Raw genomic sequence first — 19,833 nt, forward strand, 5'->3', positions numbered from 1 at the left:
CTCTGATGTCAAAAGTGCACCAGTCCCACGGCTACTATGCTCTGTGGGGAAATTATTTCTAAAAAATGACCCTTCAACTAGTCCCAAGGTAAGTAGTACATGCACTACCCCCCTAGGCTAGGAGGAATTTATTTAATTCTAGCCTATAATCTGGGCATAGCCCAAAATGATAAAAGAAATATGCAAGGGGCCAAAGCCCCACTTTACTGGTAATACTTTCGGAGATGTTCCGCATTCCAAGCTCGCGGAACTAGCTTCCCGTCCATATCTTCAAGGTGATAAGTCCCCTTCCACAAGATGGACTTTATTCTGTACGGTCCTTCCCAATTAGCTCCAAACACTCCATGTTGGGGGTTCTTTGTATTGGGCATCACTTTCCCTGAGTACCAAATCCCCCACCTTCAGCAATTGTCCTTTTACCTTCTTGTTATAATACCTTGCGGCGCGCTGCTGATATGCCGCTAGCCTTAGCTGAGAATTTTCCCTCGTCTCCTCTAAGAGATCTAAATGAAGCCTCTGATTAACCTCAGCATCTTCTTTCCCGTAACAATCTCTGCGAAGTGATCCCGATCCAACTTCCACGGGGACCAAAGCTTCGTAGCCGTAAGTCAGCATAAACGGCGTTTCTCCCGTAGTAGATCGCGGCGTAGTGTTATATGACCACATCACCTTCGGGAGTTCTTCAGGCCAATTCTCTTTACGTTCCTCCAACTTGGTTTTGAGGGTATGCTTTATTATTTTGTTAACAGCTTATGTTTGTCCATTGCTTTGAGAATGATAGACTGCCGCAAACTCCTTCTTGATTTTCAACTCGTCACATAGTTGTCGCAACTCCTTGCTATCAAACTGCTTTCCATTGTCGGAGACAAGCTTGTAAGGGATTCCAAACCTACATACAATTGAGTTGAAAACAAAATCTCTGATTTTCTTTGCGGTGATAGTAGCCAGTGGCATAGCTTCCGCCCATTTAGTAAAGTAATCGACCGCAACCACTGCATATTTGACGTCTCCTTTAGCTTTCGGTAATTCCCCGATAAGATCAATTCCCCACATGGCGAACGGCCACGGGCTTGCCATAGGCGTCAAGAGTGTCGCCGGCATAGACGAGTAGTTTGCAAAGCGCTGGCAGTGATCACATGCCCTGACGAAATTTGTAGCATCTTCTCTCATTGTGGGCCAATAATACCCTTGGCGCAAAACTTTCATTGCCAACGAACTACCCCCCGAGTGATTGCCACAGATTCCTTCATGCACCTCTCTTAGGATGTTATTTCCTTCTTTTCTTCAACACACCTAAGCAGAGGTTTGTTGAACCCTCTCTTGTACAGGACTTTATCATATATCACGTATCTTGCAGCCTGATAGCGGAGTCGGCGAGCCATAAACTTATCCTCGGGGAGTATTCCCTTGTGAATGTAAGCTAGAATGGGCGTCATCCATATTTCCTTGGGAGCCTCATCCACTCGCATAGTTTCTACCTCTGGGATACTAGGAATCTCCTAGATTTCAAGGGGGATGGATCCTAACAACACAGCCTCTTGTTGCGACCCTATTTTTTCCAGAGCATCCGCATTACTGTTCTTCTCCCGCGGAACATATTCTAATCTAACTTCTTTGAACATTCCAATCAGGCGCTGTGTACATCTCAAGTATAATTCTGTTCGTGGGCCTCGCGCTTGAAATCCCCCGTTCACCTGATTCACTACCAACTCTGAGTCACTTCTTGCAATTAAGTTCCGCACCCCCATTTCCAAAGCGATTTTCAGGCCATTAATCAGCGCCTCATACTCCGCATCATTATTGGTTGCATAAAACTTGAAATGAATGGCGCTCATCAGATGGTGGCCTTCCGGAGATACAAGTACTATACCCGCACCCGCTCCTCCATGGTTAACCGCCCCATCCACATGCAAGGTCCACCAAGGATGCGGAAACTCTTCCAAAGACTCCTCAGAATGAGGTGGATGTAGCATTACCAAAGCTTTATCATCAATTTCAGAATCAAATTCCAACAAGAAATCGGCTAAGGCTTGCTCTTTTATCGCTGTTCGAGGTACATATTCCAAATCAAACTGTCCCAACTCCACAACCCATTTCAGCATTCTGCCTGATGATTCTGGTTTGTGCAGAACCTGTCGCAGCGGGTACGCTGTACGAACTTCAATTCTATGGGCTTGAAAATACGGTCGAAATTTTCTTGACGCAGGAATTAGGGCGTAAACCAGTTTCTCCATGCTTGTGTAGCGAGTTTCAGCGTCGTGTAACCGCTTGCTCACGTAGTACACTGGTGATTGCTGCCCATCTTCTTCTCTTACCAGAACTGCACTGATCGAATATTCAGAAACTGCAAGGTACAGTATTAGAGACTCCCCATCCAACGACTTTGACAACATGGGAGGGTTTCCCAGTTGCTCCTTGATTCTTTTGAAAGCATCTTCACATTCTGGCGTCCATACAAAGTCTTTCCCAGCTAATTTGATCGCCTTGAAAAATTCCTTGCATCTATCGGACGACTTGGAAATAAATCGATTTAACGCGGCGATTCTCCCAGTCAAAATCTGCACTTGTTTCACATTGGTGGGTGACTTCATATCCATCAATGCATTGATCTTTGCGGGGTTGGCCTCAATTCCCCTCTGGTTGACAATGAACCTGAGAAACTTGCCCGACTCCACGCCGAACACACATTTTTGCGGGTTTAATTTCATACGAAACCTCCCCAAAATGTCAAACATTTCCATCAAGTGCTTGATGTGGTCACCCGCTACCTTGGAATTTACCAGCATATCATCCACATACACTTCCATAGTTCTTCCGATTTGATCCTCGAACATTATGTTTACCAACCGCTGATAGGTCGCGCCAGCATTAATCAATCCAAACGGCATTCCTATGTAACAGTATAACCCCCTGTCAGTAATGAAGGATGTATGTTCTTGATCGGGGCCATACATCGGAATTTGATTGTAACCGGAGTATGCATCCATAAAACTCAACAACGCATGCCCCGCCGTTGCGTCAACCAACTGATCGATTCTTGGCAACGGGAAGCTGTCCTTTGGACAGGCCTTATTGAGATCTGTGAAATCCACACATGTTCTCCACTTCCCGTTCGGTTTCTTCACCAGTACCGGATCAGCCCCACCTCCAACAACCGGTCCACTTCTTCTTTTAACGCTATTGCCCTTTCTCCACTTACCGGGCGGCGTTTCTGACGTATGCCTTTGTAATTCGGGAGGATATTCAAACGGTGACACATTACCTCCGGGTCGATTCCTATCATATCTGAATGACTCCATGCGAAGACATCAAGATTTACAATTAGAAAGCGGGCAAGACTTCCTCTCATCTCATCATCCAACTGGGATCCCACTTTCAAAACCCTGCTCGGATCATTTTTATCAACCGGAATAGATATTGTGTCTTCGGCCGGTCCCGTCTTTTCGGCGGGCATAAGGATCCTGGGATCCAAATCGAAATCAAAGTCTCGGGGGTCTTCGACTTCCACTTTCGCATCTGAGGGCGCGTCCTCGTTTGGAGAAGCATCAACCTCAATTTCATTCAAGGGCGCGTCCTTCTTTTGAGGAGCATCCACCTTGAGGTTATTCCCGAGACCTCGCAAAATCTCACTTCTTCCTTCCAACTTTTCCCCGTTAACTTCTTTCTGTATGATCTCCTCGGTATGGTTCACCACTACTTCCTCCACGCTACGGATCCTCGAAATACATCCCCGCATCAAAAAAGAGTTCCCAGAGACATTGGTTTCTTCCTTTCCGGGGCTTTCAACGAAATAGTGGGCATGGACCTCTTCACTTGGTTTTGTATGAATATCTTCTACATCTTCAAATGCGAGACCTTTCCCTTCATACCTTCTTCTACGAAATTCCTTGACAGCCTTATGATAGCAGTCGCGTGACTCATACTGTGACCCTCTCAGACTGCCAACCCCGTTTGGCGTTGAGAACTTTATCATCAAGTGGTGTATCGAGGTTATCACCTTGAACGCTCGCAACCAAGGTCTGCCGACCAGCACATTGTGCGCGGAATCCTGATCTAGCACCTTGAAATCTATCATTTGGGTAACCGACAAAGCTCCTTCCCCAAGCGTGACGGGAAGCCTGACAGAACCCATAACCCTCACTGCTTCCCCAGTAAAGCCATAGACGTGCGCATCTTCGAAATACATGTCACTATCTGGGAAACCTAGCTTTTTGTAGGTGCTGTAGTATAAGATGTTTGTAGAACTCCCATTATCCAAGAAGACTCGGTGTACGTTCATTGCCCCAATGAGCATGGTAATCACCAGCGCATCGTTGTGAGGGTGATGCACCCACCTAGATTCTTTTTCCTTGAACGTAATATCAGCGGACTCTCCCTTAAAGACCTTCGGGGGTCTATCTTCTAAGCTGTGGATGTTGGTGAGCGGTGGATGTCGCGCTTCTCTCGCATTTTTCTCCAGTGCTCGATTACTATCACCAACAAAATGGTGTCCTCCAAAAATTTCCCTGATACTGCCAGTCCTCTGAAACTTGACATCTGCTGTTTTTTCAACATCCTCCGCCCGCGGGGGCTGTTTTTCATCCTTACCCTTGTCATCAAGTCCCTGCGTCGCTTCACCTTATCAATCCATTCTCCTAGGTATCCTGCCTTGATCAATTCCTCAATCTCATCCCGTAAGTGACGACACTCATGGGTGGTGTGGCCAGTAGACTCATGGTAGTCACAATATTTCTTCTTGTCTCTGCTCTGCCATGAAGTTAGACGGTCAGGCTTCTTGAAGATTCCTCTATCCTTATTTACCTCGAAGATATGATCAATGGACGCTGCCAGCGGTGTATAATTGCTGACTCTTCTCTCGTAGTTCGATGGTGGGCTCCATTCTCTCCGCGAGCTCACAGCATTTACCCTGTTAGGGCTTCTGGCGTTTCGCCGATAATCTGGGCTCAAGGATCTGTCCCTTCTCTTGGATCGCCCCTTGGAGTTATAGGTATTGTCATTCTTTTTTGTTTCTGCAAGCGACTGCTTGATTGCTTTGAACGACTCCGCCTGCGCAAGCACATCAGCCAGCGACACTGGGTCCTTCCCTTGTAGGTGCTTTCAGAAATCCGTCCCCACACGCAACCCAGCTATAAGCAATATTTTCAATGTTTCATCAGTTGCACCCCTCACCAAAGTAGATTCTGCATTAAACCTCTTGAAATACGAAGTCAAACTTTCTCCTTCCTTTTGTTTCACATTAGCCAGCGTGGTAACAGGTGGTGTGTACTTCACCGCGGCTTGGAATTGTGTCAAAAACAAAGTTTTCATCTGTTCCCAGGATGTAATTACACCTGGACCAAGTTTTTGGAACCACTGCTGAGCGCCTTCTCTAAAAGTGGCTGCCAAGAGACGGCATCGAGCCAAATCAGGTACTTGATATACATCCATTTCAATGTTAAAACGCCCCAAGAACTCCACAGGATCAGAGTTCCCGTGGAAACGTAAGTCATTGGTTGTGTTCCTATATCCAGCGGGCAATTGCGCCTCCCTCACAACAGCAGCAAAAGGAGAAGGAGCTTGCGCAGTCGCCGTTACTCTTCCTCCCTCAAGATGGTTGAGCAACCTCTTGAGGTCGTTCACATTAAACGTCCCTACCCCAGGAATGGTTTGAACATTAGGCTGCTGGGGTTGCTCTGCGACTTGCTGAAATTCCCCTTGATTACCCCCCGGGTGTGGCGGAGGATCTCGCCGCCCCTCGCCCTGAGGCTGCGGCGGTGGCACGTTACCATTTTGGTCCTGGATATTTTCCCGTACGCGAGGTTCATCTTGACCGCATCGCGGAATTTCATCATTGTTCTGCATTCTTACTTGAATTCGCCCGCCGTCCTGGTCATGAGGACGCGCCCCAGACCCATTACCAGTAACGCTGTGGGAAGCTACGGGAATAACGGCGGGGGCTTCTCCAGCGGAGTGCGCTCCACCTCTCCTACCATTGTAAGGGGCTCTTCCGTATTGATATCTCATTCTTCCTCGTCCATTCCTCTGATATCCCCGGTAGTAATTCCCGGGCCTTCCTCGCGGAGGGGCACGCTCGTGCTCGCGGTGCCGCGCCCCGTCATCCCTTTGGAATGCGGGGGGCACACGCGTCGTATCCGTTTCCTTCCTTTTGCCATTCTACCAGCAACATCCTCAAATCATCGTCCTCCAACCTTATGCCAATCCTCCTTTTCAAGGCTGAAAGATCCCTTCCTCCCTCGTCGGGGTTTCAAGTGTTCTTCGCACGACGACGCTCGTCCATCGTACGCCCAGACCTATGCGGGTGTGGCACTACCTGGTTGCCCAGGCGAGGCCTTTCTCTGCCATCAGTGTCCTCATCCGCAAGCTCCACAATAGGTTCTACATCATCCGAATACTCCAAATGCCGTGGAGTGATTCGCTGGTTTTCCCCGCTCCCCTGGGTATCTCCTTCAACTATAGGGGCTTTTCCCAAGGCATGACCATGACGGGGGAAACGACGACCTCTCCTCGTCTTTCGACGCTCTACCGTGTTCAGTCTTGAGTTAAAACTATTAAGAGTATCCCCCATGCGATATAATTGCTCCAATATATCAGCGTTGCTGATGAGAACTGGAGGTGTCCCCCTACATCCGGAGCCCTTGGTGGATCCGCCATGTTTCTGGGAACGTAAGGTTCATGGCGAGTACAACGCCCCCCGCCTTCTCCTTCTGACCTACTGTCACTTCCATCATAAGAACTTCCATCACGATTGTAAGACATCTTTTCCTCCTAAGATTGCGACCTTAATTAGCAGCCCCCTCCTTCTAGCGCCAATTTGTTGATGGAGGAATCTGGTAACAACAAAGATTGAGGTTTCTCGCCGGAACTAAGATCTGTGACAGTGGTTCTTTGCCGGAAACTTAAGCGGTGTGTGGTTAATTGTGGTTGTTTTAGGCTGAGATTGATCAGAGTAAGTGGTGGCTCTCTTATCAGCTCTCAACTTCTTACCCTCTCAATGTGCCTACGTACCCTTTATATAGGGATCAAGCCTGACGTAGTTCTCATAGAACAAGAAGTCTAATGAGTTTAGACTTCTTACTCCTAAACCCAGTAGAAGCCCATCCGATATCCGTCTTCCGCTAGCTTTAGGAATGTCCAACTATGAGGCCCAACCGCGAAGGCCCAAGACTCGTCCGTAATCGTAGAACTTCACGGATAGTGCATCTCCCTGAGCAAGGATAACACTCCGCTACAGCTATCTCCCTTGATTTACGAACGCAAGTATAGCCACGGTTCACCCCAAGTGCCAGACGCGTCTCTGTCCCCCGAATGAGGATAACCCACCAGATAGCAGGACAGGTGATCCCAAGCTCTTGGGTGTAAAGTGCAGGATGACTCCAAAGTTCTCCAACGAGGACACCCGTTGAATACAGGAGGAGGCCTTCAATCATCAGGCATACCCCTGGAGGCCTTCAAGCTTTTCACGGACATCCCCCTCCTTGACCGTCTCAAGGAGGAAATTCTTCAAAGAGTACCTGCAACAGATACATTAGTAAAAATAATCTCCATTGCTCCTCTCCATGCAAGCTGTGTCCTGAATTCAACATCAAAAGTATATAGATCAAACACATGACGCGTCCTAACCCTTTGGGCGCGTCCTCACCTTCATAAATCCAAACCTGTTTCCTCATCAATCGTTCCTTATAGCATTCAAAATCACAGGACACGTCCTAGAATTTAGGGCGCGTCCTTAACCTTATTAGACTTGCACCGTCTCCTCTAAACCATCATGCACAGCATTTCACCTCCTATGACGCGTCCTTGCTAAAGTAGGCGCGCCCTAGAGCGTCCATCACCATAAGATTTCATCTGCCAAGCACTTTCATAAACATTGACGCGTTCATAAAGTCTGGGCACGTCCTTCCTTGATCATGCACTCTCCTCGCCTCGTAACATATCCCTTCTCAAGTAGGGCGTCCTGAATGCTTGGACGCGTCCTCACTTTCACAACGCAATACTGAGTTTGACTGTAATTAGCCCGCGTTTGACCCGAGTCAATCCAATGCCAAATTTTGGGTATAACACTAGCCTTTAAATTGTAGTGTTTATTCCAACTTAGGACTCCGTCTATAACAAGGTTACTAAGACGGGTATTCATAAATAGCAGAAATAATTGTAGTAAAAAACAGTACAATTTAGGCATAAATAAGTCGCACAAATCACTACTTAGAGCAGATGATAACTTTAAGAAACAAATTAGAACCTTGTATCAATGACAATGTCTCAGGAAAACTAAACTAATAACAGTACAAATACACAACTTACAGCAAATAGTATTAATCACCACGAGACGTAACTTTGACAAAGAACAACTTCAAATTCTAAAGAACAACCTTATTCTAATGGGGTGTGTATTGCAATAATAAGGTTAAAGATGTGTATGTAAACTGTAAAGTAGTAACAGACTAATATATATATATTATCTAATCGGGTTGGGTTGGATCGGTTAAAAAATATCGAAATCCATATCCAGCCCATGTAAATCGGGTTTACCGTTTTTCAATCCAATTATGTCCGATTTAAAAAAATTCGGTTTGGATCGGGTAAAATATTGTCGGTTTGGATCGGGTTGGTCGGTTTAACCTGAACCGTGTACACCCCTACTATGAACCACTGCAACTAAACATGAACTCCTAATACTTAAAAACAATATAAGTTGACCAACTTAATTATCTGCTTAACATTCCTGACACCACAAAACAAATCACTTCTAGTTAATCAAGACTGATAATCCCCTTTAGCAAACATGTACGGGATCTTTGCATGGGACGGACCAGCATCTGCATGTGGCTTAAACCATGCACCTCCGTTGTCTAACTCTATATATTTGCCTTTGTCCTTGATCAAACCTTTCTCCTTCTTCACATTTGGACCAACTTCATCCGGCTCCTTAATAATAATGCCTTTGCTCAATGGGACAGGTTCACCACTAGACCAAAGAAGATTGTTTTTCACAGTAGATAGTAGATACCTCTGGAATTAGCCATGGTTGTTCATTAATGTCCAACAAAGTGTCTTGCTCCATTAAGGTGAGATCAGGATCATATTCATAGGGTTGGTAGGTCATAGTCTCCACTTAGCTGACTGCTATCGGTACTGAGGTATGTGTAGCATGCAATGGACCATGCATATCTTGAGCTGGATAATTTAGAGGTGGAGGGAAGTGTTGTTGCACCTCTCCTAAACCAAAGTTAGGAGTTATCTCGAAAGCTGCTAGGCGGGGACCCAAGCCCATATCCAGGTCCAGGATTTCAAGTAAATCTCCAAATGGAGATGAGACACTTACCAAACCCGTACAATTACGGAGTGCATATTCAGCCATATATGTAGGGGCGCGGTTTCTTGTAGAGTACACCGTGTAGATCTTGCAACTGTGGAAACTCCCTTATTTTGTTGAATTTTTCATGCAACTTGTTGATCTGTTGCACTGCAACTGTGAGACCCTCCTAGTCTAGTTCCTCCTCATCTTGTTCTGCAATCATTTCACATACTGCATGGTTGTCGGTTTCTATATACACATATCGCACATTTTGCTTGTATACTATCTAAAAGGTAGTTAATTCTAAAAGGAAGTACTAGTTCTAGAAGCGGAATGAGTTTACTCCATAAAAGCACACTAGTTAGATTTTTCATATTTTGTATATTGAGATTAAACTTAATCAAAATTTTGAATATTTCGGGCTTTCTCCCTTCTCGACCAGACAGGGAGATATTACATTTTTCAATTTCTCCGGTTCTTCTGGTAGTAGTGCCAATCATATAACCCCCCATTCAAAATCTCAAATACAGTTGGGTCTTCTAAACGTATTTTAATAAAATAATCAATATATTTATATTGAGACCCTGCTGATTTTGATGGACACATAAAAAAAACAAGATAATTGCTTGTTACCTGATATTTTAGTTATCTTCTGTTTGCAATGTAACATGTTTATGTTTTGCAGGAATCTTTGTTCTCCTTTGTTTGAGGGGGAGCTTTTAGCTCAATCCAATTTGTTCCTAATTTCAAGATATCATTCCGTAACAACTAGGCGTTAGCAAGTTTTCAAAATCTGAGATATTTTAGGAACTTTTAATTGATAATTATAAGGACTCTTGATGATATAATACTTATATAATATTATCATTTTAAGAGCTCCTCATCTAAATATTTTAAAGTCAAGCTATATTACTAAATTATAGGAATTTGTTTGAAATTCAAACTCTAAATAATGTTCCTTCTCATAGATAATTCGCAAGTTGGCCTCTCCGGTAGACTCGACTACTAATAAACCCATGATAACAATTATTTCTCGGAATATAAACAGCTTCCTGATTACAAAAGAACATCAGTCCCAGTTCAAAAACGAGCAAACACTCAAACGTGAGAGCAAGGGATCACCCAACGAATGGACGAGCTCAAAGGGAAAGTTAATTTGTAAATCCTATTTCTGACATCTATGGAAAGAGCAATTAAGGAAGATATTCTTGATCTGGTACCTCAGTGAGCCCTAAAATAACAAAGTTGGTGCTCGACTTCTTTGTCAAAAAAACAAACATGAGTTCCAGATGTTATTGATCTAGCAACCAAACCAAATCTACCAACTAAACCAAACACCTCTGCAGAGACAAAATTCCTTTAAACATGTATCAACTATACAACCACTGAACACTTAAAAATATCAATGAAAATAGCTGGTTGTATGTGACATTATCGTCTGATGTCTCAATGAAGAGCTCACATGTTCTTAATAATACTCTTCAACTTCTCATTAGCAGAGACAAGTTCAGCTGCAGTTCCAGGTTCATTGGCGGAGTGTCCTGCATCCGCAACTATCTGTTTACAAGGAAAACATAAAGTTAGTGATGTGAAAATTTGATAATTGACAGGAAACAACTTTAAAGAACTCAGATTTCAAAAACAACAATTCTGCACCATAAAAGATCTATACAAACACAGACTTGAAACACATCTGAACTTACAAACAGGAAGATGAAAAATATCACCATATTATTGACATTTTAAAAATACAGGACTCGATTGCTTGCCTTTAACTCAGCCTCTGGCCAAGCTTTATGCAGATCCCATGCTGACATCATGGGGCAGCAACAATCATACCTTCCCTGCAAAAGACATTTATACCTATTATTATCTCTTAAAACATGAACAAGCTTCTATGAACTTTAATGGTGCTCTGAGAAGTAATGCGACAATAAATTTTTTTACCATTTTACTACAAAGTTTAATAGTGCTCTGGGAAGTAATAAACATTTATAACTATTAATATCATATATTTTTTATTTATGGTATCTACTAAAACTTTTAAGGTTTGCCAAACGGGTTGATTATGTAACACTTGTAAGCCCAAGCATTACTTAAAAATTAGAGAATAGTTTCACATGTATACTAAAAGCAGATCAGGGTAATTCAGTTTACAATTTTCATCAGACAAAATAAATATGAATTCAATTACAAATCACAAAATATATTACCTGTACGATTACAGTGTTGATATGCCTTATCCTCTCAATGTTATCTAACAGGTATGAATCTGAAGGAAAGAATCCCTTGTTTATAAAGTAGTGATTCTCAATTCTCGCAAATGCCTGCATCTCCCAAATTAATAAGTAAAAATGGCAAAAGACCGCAAAATATATCAATAATGACACTTTACACCAAAGCTGTTAAAAACTAAAAAAAAAAACAATTTGATGGGTGGACAAGTAACTGTAGTTAGGCTAATTACTTGAAAAAATAAAAAGGTAAACATATTCACCCTCCATTTTCCAAATTTGGACTGGAAGTTAATCCAAATGATGATGACTACCACATAATTGTCTGTACTCCTTCAATTGAGAGTTTCACATCATCTAGGGTTAAGCGAAGAGTATTAGTTTGAGGCAGAATGGGAATTTATATCTCTGGCTCTCTCCTATGCACCGTAAGGTTAACGCGTAAAGTCCACTCGGGCAATCCATAGGTTAATCAACTTATATGCATCGACATAGCTTTACATAGAAAAGGGTTGAACATAGCTTTACATATAAAAGGGTTGATGCTAGAAAACTGATAAACGTCTCAGAAAATGTTTCTTCAATTTTGACAGATCACAACTTATAAATTATGATTATTTCTACTAGTCTAAAGCTTTTATATGTACTCACACATTCAAAAGTCAAATATCCAAACCACTTTGCTAAACATATTAGCCATCTTAAAAAATATTCTAGACCCCCTCTTTCACATCGAAGAGAACAATGCTCTCAAGGTGAAAAAAGGATTCATGACCCAAATGGCATATCTAATACCTACGAGAAAAAACACTGTATAATTAATTTAATTAGACATGTACAAAATTACTTTGTAGAAATGAACAAAGCATACACCACTTCCTATGTAACTCACCAACGAGAATTCATCATTTTCCCCTCTCTTTATGGTGTCTTCATTGGGAATAAGATGAGCAGTCTTCATTTCCCACATGGTCCATGCCCTAGCAGCTTCATACTGATTAACAAAAAATATAAAACTAAAATATACATTCATAAAACAAAAAAATATGAGACATTTTGACTAGCCATGATGGTGTCTCACAAATCTTAGTGGCATCATTCTTATCTCTGTAAATGGGCGCTTATTATGTTTCATAAAGAATCCAAAGTCCTAGATACAACAAGTATATAATCATTGAAAAATATCATATCTGTACTAAAAATCATTGGCCCGCCTTTAATGGTACATCTCGCTCACAATCGAACAAAAGACCTCAACCACATTGTAACAAGCATAATTTATATAGAGTATTAGTATTTAAACACACCTAAATTTCCAGTTTAATACTATATATCTATTATGATTAATATTAGATAAGTGTGCAAGCAAAAGATGGTTAATCCTGACCAGTTCTGGGGAAATAACAAACAAACACTTAAAGAGTTTACTCAAAGATGTTATTAGGCTGAACAACAACCACACACATGTCCATGGCCTGTCTATGTGCAATTAGTTTTCTTGAGCAATGTGTTAAACGGACAAGGAAACTAAAGAACCATTAAACAACACTCACTTGTGTTTCCAGGTTTTCAGAATTTAGTCGCTTGTGATAAGCAGTGATAAAGCATTCCCTTTCATTTTCCGGAATAAGATCTCTAAATTCTTCCCAGGCTGTATATACAAAAGCATTCACATTTCAGATTTACTAGAAATAATTTTTTGATACAATAACACAAAAGAGAGTTACAGGTTCGGTCAACATGTCAACTTCTGAAGATCCACATATAGAACAATCTGATTTAAGCTAGGAATAGGTTATCTACACCCTAGAATTTGGAGAGATTTGATGCATACCATCGGGGTATATAGCAGCGGCACCACCCTCATAAAACCAATCAAGCTCTTTTTTACGTAATAAAAAGATACCCCGAAGTACAATCCCAGTGACCTTCAACAAAATCAGCCAAACACGGTCAGAGATTAAATTACTATATATTTAGAAATAAATATCCTCCCTACCCTCTCCCTCCCAGATATATAAACACAAAAAAATCACATTATCTACCTTGTCAGGGTGCGCTTGGCTATAAGCAAGAGAAAGTGTACTTCCCCATGAGCCACCAAATAACTGAAAAATAGAGTTAATGAATACATAAAGTGCAAGAAATATCAGTAAGACTACTGAAACAAAAAAGATTTAACCTGCCACTCAGGAATTTTCAGATGCTCCCTTAGTTTTTCAATGTCTTGAATAAGGTCCCACGTGGTGTTCTCCACCAAGCAAGCGTGTGGTGTACTCTTACCAGCACCTCTCTGAAGAAGAGAACGTGTTGGTCAAAACAATTTCATTGACACAAAATCAATGTTTGGCACTAAGCGAATGCTAACCTGATCAAATAGAATAATTCGGTAAAATTCAGGATCAAAGAATTTCCTATTAGTTGGAGAAGTTCCGCCTCCTGGCCCTCCATGGAGAAAAACAACTGGCTACAAGGTTAAAAATGCATTTAGGGAAATGGGAGAGATAAGCATATTATTTAAGAGATGATGGTTTCAAGAACGCAAACAGATTAATACACACAAAAATTCTGTATGTAACACAATAACCAATGCGAGGGATATGAATATGAAGTGCTGCATATGACACACATAAGAAACTCATTTTAGGATCACAAACTGCAACTTCTTTGAACAAAAAATTACATGTTCTGCATATTTGGTAATGTATGAGAACAGTTGGCAGAACCATCAAGTGTGTTCAATCAGAAGCATGCAGTGCAACAAGTAACTCAGTAAGCAAAGAAACAAATACAGTTAAAAATACAGTTAAAGAAAAGACTCGTCCTTATGAAAAAAGGTACTCTATCAGCCTCTCTCCACAGTCAGGCAGAAGCACATTAATAAAACATAAAAAAGTTCAGATTAATAACAATACAGTTGAACACATATTAATATGTTTGAGAGAACTATTATAAAAATACTCACATGCCCGTCTGGATTCCCCGATTGCTCCCAGTATATGGAATGAATATCTGAAACCTTCAACATTCCAGTACTATATGGCTCTATATGAGGATAAAGAGCATTTTTAATCTCTTTCTTAAATTCTTCTTTTAGATCCATTGAAGCTGTGTCTGATTGTTGCTCAGTAATGCAATCAGTATACTTAGAACGCAGTACCAAATTCTTTCTTCCTGCATACACAGCAAAAAAAAGTTCAGAAATCAACCTATTCACAAACGTCTGATTAAATTTCAACTTAAAAAATGTCCAGAATCATATAATAAAAACTTTTCATATAAGATGCTTACTTTTAGTGTAAATTTATTTCATGGATCTTAAAAAACCATGCAAGATTATCATGATTACCAATAAAATTAAATACAACAATGTACCTGATACAGCTGATATATCTTTTGCTCAAATAATGGAAATGGGGAAGGAGTATGATTAGTTTTGGGACCAAAACCCTATACAACCTTATTAACCCTTGTATTGCTTACTACTATATATAACACATAGGAAAAGCCCGTACCAAATAAGACATTTAATTGGGCTTCTTTAGTCGAATCATTTAATTAGCCCAATCACAAATGTAGTTGTCTTCATTTTTGTTAGCCCACATATTGGGTAACTAAAATCAACCCTGCGCTCAATATATATAAAAAAGGTCTGGTTTTAGGAAAATGGAATGTCATCAATAATTCAAAGCTAAGAAACTATACAATGAGGATCCCATGATGGCCAAGCAGTAAATGTCTATACCTGCTTACCTTTCAAAGTTCAAACAAACAATGAATTCTTTCGAAATGTGAATTAAATCATGAATAAATATGCTGGGTCATCATGATTCTCAACAAAAATAAGGTTTGTCCTCAGTCAACTAATCTAGTTTAAAGGTATAATTATAATTCATCTGTAAAATAATAACATCTCTTCAATTTACTTATCAGATTATGAATAACTTTGTTGTGTCATCAAGATTCTCAAAGAAAAATCACAATCTCTAACAAAGTTAAGATTTTTACTCCATCAAACCATCCAATGAAGGTATTCATCATATACAGTCCTCTATTAAAGTAAACAATTACAGTAAAAGTGGCACAACTGAAAATCAAAATAATTGAATGAATGAATGAATGTGTTGGGGCATCAAGTTTCTCAAAGAAGTACTATAATCTTCAACAAAGATAATATTTTTACTCAATCAAACTATCAAATTAAAAGAGAGAGAGAGAGGGGGGAGAGGGAGGGGGAGGGAGGGAGAGAGAGAGAGAGGGGGGTTGGGCGGGAGAGAGAGAGAGAGAGAGAGAGAGAGGGGAGAGGGAGGGAGGGAGAGCGAGAGCGAGAGGGAGGGAGGGAGGGAGAGGGAGAGAGAGAGAGAGAGAGAGAGAGAGATTCTCATGGAAGCACCACAATCTTCCAAAAAGATCAAATCATGATCTACAGCTTGATTTCAGAGAGAGAGAAGGGGGTACCTGGGGAGATGAAATTGTTGAGAGAGGGTGAATGCAACGGTGGAATTGATGAGGGGGAGGTGAGGAGAGAAGTCGGATATAGAGAGTGAGAGTTAACAAGTGTCTTGGGAAAATAACCTATACTCATGGGTAATGATTGTACAGAACCTGTTGCTACTACTAATGCAAGTCTATAAACTTATGATCCAATTTTTGAAAATTCTTAATTTCACAGCTTTTTGAAAATTCTTAATTTCACAGCATCTAATATGAAAATTCTTCCGTATATAACCTGAGGATTCAACTGAAATGTGTTTATTATATTAAAAAAAAACTAGCTCGGTAGCCGGTGCGATCTAACATCAACTATTATAAAGTTTATATATATATAAATCAAAAAATTTGTATACATATAAATGAAATATATTTTCTGTTACGAGAATTTATTTTATCTATGTATAATTATTGTTGTAATAATGAGATTTTTCGGCATGTGTATTTTATAACCCAAATAGGACACACACAATTTTAAAACTAATATGTTAATAAAATGTGCATATTATATAATTGAAAAATATGTTATTGTGCGAGATGCACTTTTTTTTAAAATTTTGTATCAGATTACTAATAGATGATTTTTGTAAAAGATGTACTTCAAAGTGTTCAAAATTTTGTTAAATTTATAATTGTTACTGTATAGAATTGAAATTCATTATTTGACAAGATCATGTTTATCGATTATGAAAAAATTGAGTTCATTTGTATTGGTTACTTTAATTTCTTGTATGTATGTTTGTATATGTATATGCATACGTATGCATGTATGTATGTGTATGTATTTGAATTTTAAATATGTAAAAATAAGTTATACGATAATTAATTTGGCACAAGTACATATGTATTGTGAACTTATAATACAATTGTTATATGTATCTAAATAAGAATACAATATTTGTTTTTTCGTTCGAATTTAAGTTTCTACTACTATAAATGGAATAATTAAAATGTGACATACGACATTAAATGCGATAATATAGATATATTAAAACATAATAATATTAGAATTTTAGTCTATACTTATAAAATACATATAGAATTATAAGTTTAAATATAAGTTCTTATTATACAACAATTGAGTAGTAATAAATATAATTATTAGTAATAAATGAGTTAGATGTAATTAATATATGTTATTAAATTTAAAATTTATTAGTACATATTTATGAGGGGTAATTAAGTAGATGTAATTAATATATGTTATTAAATTTGAAGTTTATTACTACATATTTATGAGGGGTAATTAAGTAATTTCAAATGAAAAAATTATCTCAATAAACCCCTAATTGTTCTATTATATATATAATAGATGTTGATAATGGTCATTGAACCTATGTTCGGCCTATATAAAAAATTTATATTCGAGAGTTAAAAATTATTTTTTTGAATTTTTTATACATTTTTTTTCAATACTATTGTAATTGTAATTAAATAGAAAATTATGAATTTTAGTATTTAAAAATATATATTAATATATTATAAAAAATTTATATACTAATTATTTTTATTTAAATCAAATAAAATAACTGCAGTTAAATCTTTTTAAAGTAAAAGGGTTGAGACCGAGAAAAAATATTACTTTGGCGAGTTTATTACTTTATCGGGATTAAAAATACATTGTGTTCATTATGTTGGGACCGGAAAAAAAATATTATTTTAACGAGGTTATTACTTTAACGATTATTATTTAATCGAGGTTCAACTGTATTAATTTAAAAATAAATAGTAGATATAATTTTAATAATCAAAATATATTATCTAAAATACTAGGGTCTCATTTGTTTCGATGTAACCTAACTATGTAACTTGAAATTCCTTGTATTTTAAATGAGTTACACTGCTTGATTTGTTGTATTTTAAATTAGACAAAGGAATTTCAAGATCCAAGGTTTTTGTAGTGATAAAAAACATACGAACTTAGTTACCAAGATTATCCATCGTCACCATAATTTACATAGAAATTATTAATTAATTACCAAATATCATTAACTACTTACCAAAATTAACTACATAATTCCTAGTTACATAGTAACAAAACAAACACAAACATTTTATTTACCATGAAACCTCTAGTTGTAACTAAATTTCATGGAAGTTCAATTTCCTTAAATAACCGTAATATTGACGAAACAAATGAGTCCTAGAATTCATAATAACTAATTCCTTCAATCTTACAAGGCACTCTAGTTCTTCAATGATTTCAGTTCCTCTCAATGCTTTCACTAGCTTCATCCATTCTTCCAATGAGTAACTAGTTTTTCCATTTCAACTTTGTTTTCCCTTGGCTTTCTTCTAACAGATTTGAAGTGTGTCTTGACTAGTGGCTAAAATGATGGAGGTTTAACTAGTTTCTTCAATGTGACTTGGTTGGCTAAGATATGTGTTTTTGGTAAATAGTTGGCTGTGAGTTTGTAGAAGTGTCTACACTTGGAGGTTTGAACAGTTGATGTTTCAGTTAGCTAGTCATTGGCTTTTGAGTTAGATATTTTTGGCTTATAGGTATCTTTTTGGTATCTTTCCCATCTTTGTCATTTTATTTCTTCTTCTCTCCATCCTTATTGCTTCTCTTCTTGTCATCAGCCTTATCACTCTCTTTCTTGCCATCCTTACTACTCTTTCCATCCTTATTGCTTCTACTGTCTTTCCTAGAGTGATTAGGATTTGAGTCAAAAGATTTATGTTAGTATTTAAGTAGTTTTAGGTAGCATGCTCTCAAGTCTCAGCATTGTTTATGTATCTCCCGAGGATGGTGATCATCTCAATGTCTTTAACAAATTTGATCTTCTTGACCTTCAACACTGTCTCCAAAGTCATCATCAGTCTCTTGTTTCCCATAACACAATGTTTAGGAGTTTGAAAGTGTTTGTGTTTTCTGATAGTTGGGCATATGTAAGTCACTCTTTTGCTAGACTTAAGATAGGCTTCAGAAAAGACTCCTTCTTGTCCTGATTTGAATTCTTTTAGCAAAAAAGTGTCTTCCGAAATCATCACCTTGACCTTGTTGATGAAGATGTTCAGTTCTGAGTCTCTCCTTGATTTTAGAAATGATATGGAGACTTGCATACACCTATCAATCCCAATATCTTTAATGTTGACCACAATGATATTTTTCTTCAACATTCTCTTTGTAATTAGAAACACCCTCAGAAAATTTGTATTCATGTCAACAACTTTCTTGTAGGTGTGGTAGTTATGGTTCCCTGAAACTCTCAGGCACTCTAGAAGTTCACCAAACTCCTTGTCTAAGCAAGATTCTCCAGATTTCTTCTTGAGTCTCTCTTCCATACTAACCTCCTCTTGATTTGTATCTCCCCCTTAGGCTTGTTAGTATGCTGGATATAGTGTTTAGAGATTTGAGCCCTAACATTATGTATGATTTCCCGAGGTGGAATCTCTGAAGCCCCTTATGATAGCTCTCAGTGACACATTAGTCTGCCTTTAAAAGTAATTATGGGGAATCTATTAATGTCTTGACGTTGACTTTGAACTTGAGCTGTGAGATGGTTGACTTGAGAAACCAGGTTTATGTTGGATGATTGAAGTTCAACAACCTGGGTTTGCAGAGATTGAAGTTAAGAAGTTGAAGACGAAGTTGAACTAGAAGATACTCTACCACCAATTATTTCTTGAACCACCCTTCTTATTTCTCCAGCCATCAAAGTATAGGGTTCATACCCAGTTTTGTGAAGTTAATTTACCTTGACCTTTATGTCATTATTCTGAGAAATTTGATTCTGCAAAATTTCATTGCAACTCTATAAATGACTCCCTCAGTTGTTTGATGCTTGCTTCTACACCTGTTAGAGTAAG

General features: G+C 39.1%; 2 protein-coding genes across 2 annotated transcripts; both read right to left on the reverse strand.

Annotated features, from left to right (window-relative positions):
* Nucleotides 1-327: 327 nt before the first annotated feature.
* On the reverse strand, nucleotides 328-1,206 carry LOC141699936 (uncharacterized). Its single transcript, XM_074503746.1, has 2 exons — nucleotides 985-1,206; nucleotides 328-729 (listed from the first exon to the last, which is right to left on the reverse strand). The coding sequence occupies exons 1-2, from the start codon at nucleotides 1,204-1,206 to the stop codon at nucleotides 328-330; spliced, it is 624 nt and encodes a 207-aa protein (XP_074359847.1).
* A 9,106-nt stretch (nucleotides 1,207-10,312) lies between these two features.
* LOC141665839 (proline iminopeptidase-like) lies at nucleotides 10,313-16,158 on the reverse strand. The gene is made up of 11 exons (XM_074471826.1): nucleotides 15,988-16,158; nucleotides 14,495-14,703; nucleotides 13,898-13,996; nucleotides 13,712-13,822; nucleotides 13,575-13,637; nucleotides 13,364-13,457; nucleotides 13,083-13,180; nucleotides 12,422-12,523; nucleotides 11,509-11,622; nucleotides 11,065-11,139; nucleotides 10,313-10,852 (listed from the first exon to the last, which is right to left on the reverse strand). The coding sequence occupies exons 1-11, from the start codon at nucleotides 16,112-16,114 to the stop codon at nucleotides 10,754-10,756; spliced, it is 1,191 nt and encodes a 396-aa protein (XP_074327927.1). The 5' UTR covers nucleotides 16,115-16,158; the 3' UTR covers nucleotides 10,313-10,753.
* Between the last annotated feature and the right edge of the window lie 3,675 nt (nucleotides 16,159-19,833).

This window comes from Apium graveolens, chromosome 1 (assembly GCF_009905375.1).
Source record: "Apium graveolens cultivar Ventura chromosome 1, ASM990537v1, whole genome shotgun sequence".
Classification (NCBI taxonomy): Eukaryota; Viridiplantae; Streptophyta; class Magnoliopsida; order Apiales; family Apiaceae; genus Apium; species Apium graveolens.